Raw genomic sequence first — 12,033 nt, forward strand, 5'->3', positions numbered from 1 at the left:
GAGAGTATATAACTCCACTGCTAACACTAGCAAGGGGGTACTCTTTCTGCCCACTTCTGGCGTCTGTGTCAGAAGCTTTCTGTATCCCTTTTATACTTTAATAAAACTCTATTGCACAAAAGCTCTGAGCGATCAAGCCTGGTCTCTGGCCCCGGATTGAATTCTTCTCCTCCAGAGGCCAAGAATCCCGGCATCTTTTCGTAGTTCAGCAACAACCTTTCATTATGATGCCACCTAAGAGAAATAAAAACATACATCCACACAAAAATGTCCGCAGGAGTGTTCACAGGAACATTTATGCATAAAGGTCAAAAAGCTGGAGACACTGATATGCATCAGCTGATGAATGGATAAACAAGGTGGTACATATCCATAAGTGGAGTATTATGAAGGGATAATACTGACATGTGTGACAACATGGATGAACATTGAAAACATGGTGCTGAGTGAAAGAAACCAGACACAAAGACCACATCACTTGACTCCAGTGACATGAAATGTCAAGAACAAGGAGATCTATAGAGATGGAAAATAGACTAGGGGGAATGGAGAGAGATGGGTTTTCTCAAAGAGGTCACAGAAATGTTCTAAATTGGTGGCGGTAATGACTGCCCAACTCTGGATGTTCAAAAAACCACTGAACTGCATACTTCAATGGATGATGCATTAATGGGATGCGAAATACAACTCAATAAAGCTGGTACAAAGGACCAGAATCCACCCACTGGAGGAGGTTTCTCCCAAGTTCACTACATCGCCAGAGGATTAGCCAATCACATGAGGACAGCTCCTCCTGCCTCCCTCAGCAAGTCCAAAAAAAAAAAAAAAAAAAATCCCAGCTCAATGTGGGGAGAGTAGGGGGCGAGGAGAGCAGACACCTGCAGCCCCCTGCTCCTTGGCAGCCCCCTTTGGCAGCCTGAGCACAGGCAGAGACCTGCCAGCCCAGCAGCCTGCTCCGATCTCATTCTCAGGGTGCTCTGAGCTCCATGCTCACCCCAAGCTCTCAAAGCCCACCTCCTCCAACAAAGCTGAGTGGGGTCCCTGAGGAAAAACATGCCAGGTCTCCACTGAAGATGCACACACAGAGAGGCATGCTCAATCCCACAAAACATGCAGTTCACAACACCCAGCACCCACTGTCCACTCCAAACCCTTACCAAGAAATCCTGAGTCACATGGTCTGGGCTGGACGCCGAAGGCCTAGCATGGGTCAGGGCACACAGTGTCCCTGTCATCCTACCTTGTAATGAAAACAAGTTTAGACGACAGAGCAGATCTGGTTCCAACGGTCTGGATGGAAGTCCAGCATCTCGGCTCAGGCCTCTTGGAGCTCCTGGGCCCGACACTCTTGGGCAGTAACTGGCCTCCTGGAGGCGGCCTGCCTGCCCAGCTCACAGAGGCAGAGAGCCCGGGTGAGCAGCCTCATCCTGCGGAGAGCAGCCCAGACTGCTCACCCTGAGAAAGCATCGGGTTTAGCTACCGCCTCTCTGCCTTCAAGGGACCGCCCCTACGCTCAGGAATGCTGCAACTTTCGCACTCCCGGAGGACCTACTCCCGGGATCGCCCCTCCTCCCAGCAGCTGGCAGCTGCCGTGGCTCTCACAGGCTGCAGGGCCCAAGATACAAAGAATCTGTGACCCAGCATGAAGTCACTGAGCCGGGCTGTCTGATGAGCAAACGAAGGATGAAGGTATCCACAGGACCACAGCCGGTGCGTGGAACTGGAGGAAATGGGTGGGGCTGTAAACCACGCCCACCAAGGTTCCATCTCCAGGACCATCAATCAGGCAGGCAGGCAGGTGCAGCACCGCTCCCCCTCCTCCGCCAGCTGGAAGGGCCTGGAAGGGCACAGCAGGTGGACAGGAAGGCTGGGCAACTGCCAGCTAGCGCAAGGGTCCCGAGACGGCTCAAGTGAGCAAGACGCCGCCACCGCAGGGCGGAAGTTCGCGGTCACCACGTGAGGCTCCAGCGGAGATCCAAGGAAGACTCAGGCTCCCCGCCCCGGACTCCCAAAAAACAGAAGCAATAGGTCTGGAGCCGTGACTACTTTTTACTTCTTTTTCTTTGGCTGTGCCGGGTCTTAGTTGTGGCATGTGGGATCTTCCTGGACAGGGATGGAACCCGTGTCCCCTGCATTGGCAGGCGAATTCTTAACCACTGGACCACCAGGAAAGTCCCTCCTTCTTATTCTTTAATGTGGAAAACATTAAGAGGCTTTCTCGAGTAGAGAGAAGGCAGTAGGTTCCAAGGTTCCTAGCAAACAGCTTCAAATGGTGGGCTGTGGCTCCCCTCCTGCTTCCAGGTGTGACTGATGCAGGGAAGAAGCCTCTTTTGACTCCACATTGGCAACTGTTTCTTTGACTTGCTTTCCATTGCTTTTGTTATTATAATCATACTTAATGGCGTGCCTGGAAGACCCTGCCCCTCTGCTTGACTGTAAACTAAAGAGCCTTTGTTCAGCTCCTGGAGAGATAGTTTGTCCCAGACCAAACCAGTCAATCCTAAAGGAAATCAATCCTGAATATTCATTAGAAGGACTGATGCTGAAGCTGAAGCTCCAATACTTTGGCCACCTGATGTGAAGAGCCAATGCTTTATAAAAGACCCTGATGCTGGGAAAGATTGAAGGTAGGAGAAGGGGACAACAGAGGATGAGATGGTTGGATGGCATCATCAACTCAATGGACATGAGTTTGAGCAAGCTTTGGGAGTTGGTGATGGACAGGGAGGCCTGGCATGCTACAGTCCATGGGGTCACAAAGAGTCTACACAACTGAAAGGCTGAACAATAACAAGCTGTGAATAGAAGAGATTAACACATCCCTTCTAAGGCTGCCCATTCCCTTGGAGATGTTTCGCAAGACTGAAGACCCTTTCACTTTACTTCCCCACTGCCTCTCCCTCTCTATTCTGCCTTTGACTTTAGTTCCTCATTGTTTCTTTCTCTCTGATGTGTAAAAGAACCTGCCATCCAGACCTCAAAAAGATGGTTATTTTGAGGCGCTAGCCTGACGTCTTCTCAGTCAGCTGGCTTTCGGAATAAAGTCGTTTTCCTTGCCTCAACACCTCATCTCTCGAATTCACTGGCCTGTTGTGTGATGAGCAGAGCGAGCTTGGACTTGGTAACAAGACTGAAGGAAATCTCAGAGGGCACAGCTTGGCATTCGTAAATATTTCAGCATTCCTTCCAAGAGATGAAGACTCTGTTTAAAAACCGGACCACAGGAATTCCCTGGCAGTTCAATGGTTAGGACTTGGCACTTTCACTGCCAAGGCCCCAGGTTCAATCCCTGGTCAGGGAATTAAGATCCCACAAGCCATGCCGCAGGGCCAAAGAATAAAAATAAAAACAGAACCACAAAACAATTACCCACCTAAAACATAATACAAATTCATTGATATAACTTTTTCTGATTGGCTTTACTCAACAGCTTGTGAATCAGGCAGCATCCCATTTACCAACCAGAAAGGAAATCCTCTCAATAGCACTAAATATCAAGTAAGTGCTCGTTTCCTCAGCTATGTTCGAAACGTTTTGAAATCTGCAATTGTGAACACTTTTCTTTTTGACTGCACCTCACAGAATGTAGAACCTCACCACTGGACTGCCAGAGAATTCCTCTTTTTTTTCTTAAGGTAAGGTAACTGCATTGTAGTTATGGCTTTTTAAAAAATAATAATAACCTTTACTGAGGTACAATGTGTGTACCGTAAAATCACCTACTTTCAACGTACAGTTCACTTTTGACAAGATGTATACACCTGTTATGGAAAGCACACTCTGAAACCGCCCACCCTGGCCAGACAACCATAGTCACCATTTGTGTGAGTTATTTTATGACAGGAGGGCCTTGTAAGGAACACGGAACTAATAAGTCATCACCAACCAGAAGAGCTCGGAAAAGGTCAAAAGGAGACACCACATGTCTGACCACCTCCCAGAATCCTCTCTGGCATCCATCTTGCCTGAGCAACCTGTGTGCCACTAGGAGGGTTTGATTGGCCAAGGACCCCCCAGAAACTAACCCCATCACCATAAAACCCAAGACTGTGAGCCACGGGGCAGAGCAGTCCTCCTAGGTTCCCTTACCCTACTTCTCTCCACCCAGGCGCCCCTTCCCAATAACATCTCTTGCTTTGTGTCAGCTCGTGTGTCTCCTCGGACAGTTCATTTCCAAGTGTTAGACAAGAGTCCTGTTCTCGGGCTCTGGCCTTAAGGGGTCCCCCTTCCCACCACACACCTGTGTAAGGGACCACAGCTGTGATGGAACATTTCCAACACGGCACAAAGTGCCCTCCTGCCCCTCTGCACTTGGTTTCCCCCCAGCTCTGGCCCCTGGCACAAAGGTCTGCTTTCTATCACTATAGTTCTGCCTTTTTTAAAATTTCTCATCAATGGAGTCAGATACTCAGTGTAGTTCTTTGAGTTTTGTGTACGTGTATGTGTATCAGTGATTCTTGCTGCTGTTGCCTAGTAGTTTTCATTATCTCTTTATCCGACAATGAAGATCTGAGTTCTTTTCAGCTTTGGGTAGTTATGAAAAAGTTCAGAGGGACTTCCCTGGTGGTCCAGGGGTTGACTCCATACTTCCACTGCAGGGGGTGTGGGTTCGATCCCTGGTCTGGGAACTAGGGTCCCACAGGCCTCCTGGCGTGGACAATGAAAAACCCAGAAATTCCTTAGTATCTTCAACTATCAAGGGACTAGTCAAGTTTCCCCAAGTATCTCATAAATGCTCTAAAATCAGATTTTGTTGATTTTCTACTGAAGCATCATTTGCATGCAGAAAATCAAGATTTATAACAAGCTTCCTCTGTTGGTCAGATGTAGGTAGCCCGTGAGTGCGTGACCATAGAGTTTACCCTCCTCCTCAGGATACCTCTGAGAGTTAAAGGAAGTGGACCAGGAGGTATACAACATAGTCACCACCCCAGGTTGGGACCCCCTCCCCAGAGAAGGCCCACCCACAGGGGAACACAACTCCTGGCCTGACTGAAACCAGGGAGCTGATCAGTGGTGGTGCTGAGCCAAGGGTGAGGCCGGGCCGCCTGGCCAGCTTACAGGCAAAAGTGGGATGGTGGGTGAGCACAGCCTCACCCACCACAGGCTCCCTGGGCTGCAAAGACTGCATCTTCACCCACAGCGCCCACATCTCCACAGGAAGGGAGCCAGCACTGGGCATCATCTTATGGAATGTCCCAGAACACTACCTTCAAGTGTGGTTTCTGTAACTCAGATTCTGTGTTTTCATTAACTCTGCTGTGAGCCCAAAGACAAAGCCCCGAGGAGAAAAAATTCCAAACAGGCCTACTTCGAAAATATTGTGAATTCAGTTCTAGTAAAATGCATATCGCAATAAAGCAAGTCACATGACTATTTTGGTTTCCAGTGCATACAAAAGTTACACTATTAAATGTGCAATAGGATTATTCCTAAAAAAACAGTGTACACCTTAACTTAAATACATTTTATTTTATACCTACGGCATGGGGAATATAGCCAATATTTATAACTATAAATGGAGTATGGACTTCCCAGCTGGTGTTAGTGGTAAAGAATCCACCTGCCAATGCAGGAGACACAGGTTCCATCCCTGGGTCAGGAAGATCTCCTGGAGGAAGATAGGGCAACACAGTCCAGTATTCTTGTCTGGACAATTCCATGGACAGAGAAGCCTGGCAGGCTACAGTCCATGGAGCCGCAGAGAGTTGGACACGACTGAGCACTGACTACACTGCATAAATGGAGTATAACCTTTAAAAATTGCATATCTATATTGTATATGCATGCATGCTAAGTCAGTCGTGTCTGACTCTTTGCGACACAATGAACTGTAGCCTGCCAAACTCCTCTGTCCCTGGGATTCTCCAGGCAAGAATACCAGAGTGGGTTGCCATGCCCTCCTTCAGGGGATCTTCCCAACCCAGGGATCAAAACTGCGTCTCCTGCAGCTCCTATACTGCAGGTGGATTCCTTACTGCTGAGCCACCAGGGAAGCCCACCTATATTGTATACCTGTAACTTGTATAATATTATACAACAACTATGCTTCAATTAAAAAAATTTTTAATTATAAAGAATCTATCACCAAAATTGCTAACCCTCAGGAATTCCCTGGTGGTCCACTGGTTAAGAATTTGCTTTGCAATGCGGGGGACATGGGTTTGATCCCTGGTTGGGGAACTAAGATCTCACATGCCTTGGGGTAACTAAGCCTGTGGACCACAACTACTGAGCCCATGCTCTGAAACAAGAGAGGCCTAGGTGCCACAAAAAAGAGCCCGCATGCCGCAACCAAGATGCAATGTAGCCACATAAATGAATAAATGTTTTTAAAAAATGCTAATGTGGCAAAAAAAATGAATAAATGTTTTAAAAAAAATTGCTAACCATCACCTGACAATGCAAAGTGGCCACAAAACCTTCAATTTGCAACAACAACAAAAATGCAGTACCTTCATACTGCAATTAAGTGAGACACAATAAGATGAGGTGTACCTGTACTAAAATTCAGGTGCATCCATTCATCTTTATTGGCATATCTACCAGCTGTACCTATCACCAATGCAATGGATGTGAACTTGGACAAACTCTGGCAGATGGTGAGGGAAAGAGAGGCCTGGCATGCTGCAGTCCATGGGGGTCAAAAAGAGTCAGACACAATTAGGCAACTGAACAACACCACCAGCCATATATTGTCACCCTGCTTATTTAACTTATATGCAGGGTACATTATGCAAAATGCCATGCTGGATAAATCACAAGCTGGAATCAAGATTGCCAGGAAAAATATCAACAACCTCAGATATGCGGATGACACCACCCTTACGGCAGAAAGCAAAGAGGAATTAAAGAGCCTATTGATGAAGGTGAAAGAGGAGAGTGAAAAAGCTGGCTTAAAACTCAACCTTCAAAAAACGAAGATCGTGGTATCTGGTCCCATCGCTTCATGGCAAATAGATGGTGAAAAAATGGAAACAGAGACAGATTTTCTTTTCTTGGGCTCCCAAATCACTGGGGACGGTAACTGCAGCCATGAAATTAAAAGGCGGTTGCTGCTTGGAAGAAAAGCTATGACAAACCTAGACAGCATATTAAAAAGCAGACAAGTCACTTTATCGACAAAGGTCTGTATAGTCAAAGATGTGGCTTTTCCAATAGTCACATATGGATATGAGAGTTAGACCATAAAGAAGGTATAGCACAGAAGAATTGATGCTTTTGAACTGTGGTGTTGGAGAAGACTTGAGAGTCCCTTGGACTGCAAGATCAGACCAGTCAATCCTAAAGGAAATCAGTCCTGAATATTCATTGGAAACACTGATGCTGAAGCTAAAGCTCCAATACTTTGGCCACCTGATGTGAAGAACTGACTCATTGGAAAAGACCCTGATGCTGGGAAAGATTGAAGGCAGGAGGAAAAGGGGGCAACAGAAGATGAGATGCTTGGATGGCATCACCGACTCAACGGACATGAATTTGAGCAAACTCCAGGAGATAGTGAAGGACAGGGAAGCCTGGCATGCTGCAGCCCATGGGGTCCCAAAGAGTCGGACACAACTTAGCTACTAAACAATGAACAACAACCTTCAAAACGCAATAAAGTGAGACGCAATAAAATGAGGTGTAATTGTACTAAAATTCAGGTCCATTCCATTCATCTTTATTGGCATCAGGTGCTTTGCTGGGCATTCCTGGCACAAGAGAAAACAAGCAGTCCCTGAGCTGAAGACAGTTGGGAGCGGATTTACATGGAAAAGCAAGGCAAGCAAAAGAAAACCTTGCAGACTTGACACATCTACCTACAAACACAGGATTCCAGGTTACCTGCCTGGGAGGCTATGTCCCTGGCAAGGTCTCCCTCCATTGGCTCTGTTGCTGGAGAGCTAACTACAGTCCCCACAAAGTTTCCCCAAGCTTCCCTTAGGAAACCCTGCCATCAGAGACATACCAGGAATTCTGGTTTTTAAATTCCTCTCCTTACTGCACTGTCCCATAAGGTAGCCACCAGCCACAGGAAGCCAGACTGTTTAAACAAATTTAAATGCGGGACTTCCCTGGTGGCTCGGTGGTAAAGAACCTGCCTGCCAGTGCAGGAGACACAGGTTCAATCCTTGGGTTGGGAAGATTCCCCTGGAGAAGGAAATGGTAACCCACTCCAGTATTCTTGCCTGGGAAATCCCATGGACAGAGAAGCCTGGTGTACTACAGTTCATGGAGTCGCAAGAGTCCGACACAACTTACTCACCAAATGACAGCAACAAACGAATGCAATTAAACATTCAGTTCCTCCACATCCAACCGCATTTCAGGCACTCAGTGGTCAATTGTGGCTATTGCCCAGCACGCTGCAGACACAGAGCATCTCCATCACTCTCTAACAGCCTGGTATGGGACATGACCTTCAACTTCATTTGGACCAACACCTAGGGGCTCCTACTAGGGGCCCATGCTGATGCCACGATTGAGCCTCACAACTAGATGTGAATGAGAGCTTAAGCAGTAGACAAACCATGACAGTGGGGGACTTCCCTCGTGTCCAGTGGCTAAGACTGTGGTTCCCCTGCAGGGGATGCAGGTCCAGTTCATGCTCCGGGAAGTCCCACGAGCCATAAGGTGTGGCAAAACAAAAACCACAATGGAACACCCGACAGGGAACAACCCACCAGTTGCCTTCGCTCTCTTGGCTGTCTGGGTCCAAGGCCACCCTGGTCGAAATCTGTAATCTCCGAGAGCCTCATTTTCCCCTATCTGTAAAATGATAAGAGTTGGGCTGGGAGTTTCTAGGGGTCATTCCCATCTGACATTCTAGAACTCTGCGTCAAGCAAGGGAAAAAGCAATTTGTTAACAAAATGTGAATTAGCATCTCTAAGAATAAAACCAAAGAAAATGCTCTTCTGAGACTTTAAATACTGTTGCAGAGTTTTCATGTGGGGCTTGATCAAAATGAGGGTACAGGGACTTCCCTGGCAGTCCAGCTGTTAAGATACCTTGCTTCCAATGCAGGGGGCACAGGTTTGATCCCTGGTTGCATCCAAAAAAGAAAAGAAGAAGGAGACAGCACACCGCAGTGGCTTGCTGTCCAAAGTTCAGGCTCTGAGGTAAATTGCTCCTTTTGTTTACAACTGCCCAGCACTGTGTCAAAGGTTTCACATCTCACAGCAACAATGGGCACAAGACAAGAATACTGAGGTCTGAAGCCCACACCGGCAAGAGGCAGAACTGGGATTCCAACCAGGCCCTCAGCTTCCTGAGTCTGGGTCCTGCTTCTCAGACAAAAAGAGCTTCCGTTTACTTACAAGGTGGCAGCCATTCTGCCAGGCCCTGGATAATACTTTGTTTAGCACCTGGAGCACACATGATAAAATGAGGATCAAAAAGTTAGGCAGCTTCCAAGAGGCAGAGGCCATATTCACAGCTAGGCCTGGCACTGCCTTCCCCAGCCTTTAGAGCCCCTCTCCCTTCAACACCTCCTTCTGAAGCAAGAGCATAGGACAACTCTTAATTGTCTAGGATGGTGGGGGTTGTGGGATCTTCTCCTGCTAGACTGTGAACTCCCTAAGCTGGGGACCCTCCCTTGGGGCATTTCACTCCTTGGAGGCAACCAGGGACACTTAATTAAATTCATGGCTGGGCTGCTCTAGGCCAGAAGGCTCCTCTTTCAACATGAGGCGTCTGCTCTGATGTCCTGAAAGGGCTCTCCCCTGCTGCTACCTCCACTACAGTGTCCTGGGGTTTCTCTGGGCCAAGCCCTTGTGACCAGGGACCTCATCACAACCCCCTCCCACTCTCTTTGACAGCTGTGTTGGCCACCTGAGGCTCACCTCTGCCAGGGATCCCACCCCTGTGTCCCCAATGCAAGACAATGTGCCATTGTGAATACCGGAGAGGCAGCCAGGTAAGCACGCACTATATGAGCAAGAAGTGTGAGCCCACGTGTAAGTGCCTAAGGCTGTTTATTGACTATTTATTAACTATTTAACTGTTTATTAACTAGAAACTGGTTTTCAAAAAGGTACTATGTATAGATGGGATATTCACCATCCTGATGAAGTATTAATAAATAAAAGCCCAGCCTTCCATGAGTAGACTGAAATCAGTATCTGCTTTTGCAGGGAGCAGGTGGAAAACAGGTGGGTCTGGAGACAGGAGACCTGTCAGGAGCTGCACTCCCTCCCTCCTCCTGTGGCTGGATGACCTTAAGACTCTCCTGGGATCCCTGTCATCCACCCTCCTGGAAATGCCGGGCACACCAAACCAGACGCAAATAATGAACAAACCCTTTGCAAATGATGAGCTCCAAGGTCACCTGGCCATTATGAGGTAGAGACTGACCCCAAGGACCTGATTCCAGGCCTGTCTGTCTCCTAGGATCAGTTACTTCAATTACTATCCCCCTAACCTGGAGTAGGTGGGGCCAGGACAGTCACACAGCCAATAACAAATCAATGCCACAAGGCTCCCTCAAAGATTTCCTCTCCCTAGAAAAGTAAAAACTGACCTTGAGGTCGGTACAGGCCTCCGACTGAGTCAGAAGTAGGGCTGGGTTCAGGGGACCCCATGGATCCAGCACCGCGCGCCTAGCCTTTGTCTCTTCCGAGGAGATGTCAATGTCCTCAGGAAATTAACTTGGCTTGAACCCAAAGTTAATGTGACGCCCAACCTCAGAATCTGAGGAGCCGAGCCCAAACAGGAAGGTGCTGTCAACTGTCAGTGGTGCAGGAAGCACAGGCCCTGCCTGCAGGCCCAGTGCCTGCTGAGCCTTCCAGACTCCTCGCCCTTCCTCAGCTCAGGCTCAATACCCGCTTCCGTTCTGTCCGAGGGAATGGAAGGTAACCTTGAGGTTACCCTGCTCCGGTCGGAAATGAACCGGCTCGAGGTCTCGGGCATCCTCGGGCCCTCTACCCACCAGCACCTGAGGAGGAAGGCTGGGGTGGGCCCCTGACAAGAACCCTTTACCCTTATTCTGTAAGATGCTTCTGGGCTCAATGGATCATCCTCTGTTCTTAGCTCTGAGCTGTCAGAAGGGAAAGGTATTTCCTCTTCTTCCTGTTAACAGCCGCCTCCCCCACACCAAAACCTCGGCAGGGTACTGCAAGGACTGCGTAACTGCAGCCCTCGCCCACTCGGGCGCCCACTCCAGGGCTCAAAGAGTTCTGGCCGCCGCCTAGCCGAGTGGGTTACCTGCGTCGCACATGTCTGGGGATCCGGATGGCTTTGCACCACCGCCCAGATAACGACCTCGAATTAGGGGTCTCAGTGGGATCTGGGGTGAGGCCCCTGCATGCTCAGGCACCCGGCGGGGCGGAGCTGGGCGGGGCGCGGGGTGCCGCGCTCCGACCCCCGCCCTGGGAAGGGCGCCGCGCCGCTTCCTCGCGCAAACGGCCTGCGTGACCGCGGCGCCGCCCAAGAGATGGGCCGGAGGCCGGTGCAGCGGCGCGCGGGGAGGCTGCCGTTTCTGTGGCATCTAAGGAGCATACCGGCCGCGGCGGGCGGGCGGGCGGGGTCCGGAGGTGACTGGCTCGGCGGAGGCGGGGACTAGGGAGAGGAGGGCGCGGGGCCGGTGGGGGTCCGCCAGGCCCCCTGGCCGCCCGCCCGCCCGCCGCGCGCCCCTCTTACCGGCAGATCTGGATGGCGGACGGGGTCTCGGCGGCGGGGCCCGACATGGTGGCGGCGGCGGGTGGCTGAGGGAGCGCGCAGGTGTCTGGCAGGGCGGGCGCGGAATGAATGAGCCCGGGCGGCGCCATGGAGGGGGAGGGGGGAGGCGGAGCCATGGCGCCGGAGAGGCGGGGCCTGCTCGCCGAAGGCGAATCGAACGCGGCCTCCCTCGAAGCTCCGCCCCGCATACCCGCCCTCGCCCCGCCCCCGGGCCGGCGTCCGCTCCCCCGGCGTCGGGTTCTGGCGGCGGCGGGGCAGCGGTGGGGCGCCGCTTCCAGAAGGTTCGGCAGCGGTTGGGCGGCGCCGACACGGGACTGGGCGACCGCGAGAGTGAGCCTCAGCTGGCGCGGAGCGTGTTCATATGGGGCTTTCCC

General features: G+C 50.3%; 1 protein-coding gene, 1 long non-coding RNA gene and 1 other non-coding gene across 12 annotated transcripts in view; 1 reads left to right on the forward strand and 2 right to left on the reverse strand.

Moving 5' to 3' along the window:
- Positions 1 to 12,033, reverse strand: part of ACOT7 (acyl-CoA thioesterase 7) — a 100,052-nt gene that overhangs the window by 87,756 nt on the left and 263 nt on the right. For 4 of the 10 annotated variants that reach the window (XR_014053647.1, XR_014053648.1, XM_081490332.1 and 1 more), the window contains exon 1: positions 11,621 to 11,820. The exons of 1 other annotated variant lie outside the window; for it this stretch is intronic. Coding sequence is in view for 2 of the 9 variants with exons in the window: in XM_081490332.1 (XP_081346458.1) it covers positions 11,621 to 11,775 (155 nt within the window). In the remaining 7 variants the exon portion in view is untranslated. Of the gene's footprint in view, positions 1 to 11,185; positions 11,352 to 11,481; positions 11,821 to 12,033 lie in introns of those variants that run through there. 5 more of the 10 variants (XR_014053649.1, XR_014053650.1, XM_081490335.1 and 2 more) reach the window with 2 other exon arrangements.
- Positions 3,229 to 3,301, forward strand: TRNAE-UUC (transfer RNA glutamic acid (anticodon UUC)). The gene has a single exon. It is a non-coding gene; the product is annotated as a tRNA-Glu (tRNA).
- LOC145506242 (uncharacterized) lies at positions 7,646 to 9,706 on the reverse strand. Its single transcript, XR_014053652.1, has 4 exons — positions 8,992 to 9,706; positions 8,667 to 8,751; positions 8,249 to 8,348; positions 7,646 to 7,694 (listed from the first exon to the last, which is right to left on the reverse strand). It is a non-coding gene; the product is annotated as an uncharacterized LOC145506242 (long non-coding RNA).

This window comes from Giraffa tippelskirchi, chromosome 5 (assembly GCF_054371585.1).
Source record: "Giraffa tippelskirchi isolate mGirTip1 chromosome 5, T2T-mGirTip1v1.2.pri, whole genome shotgun sequence".
Lineage (NCBI taxonomy): Eukaryota > Metazoa > Chordata > Mammalia > Artiodactyla > Giraffidae > Giraffa > Giraffa tippelskirchi.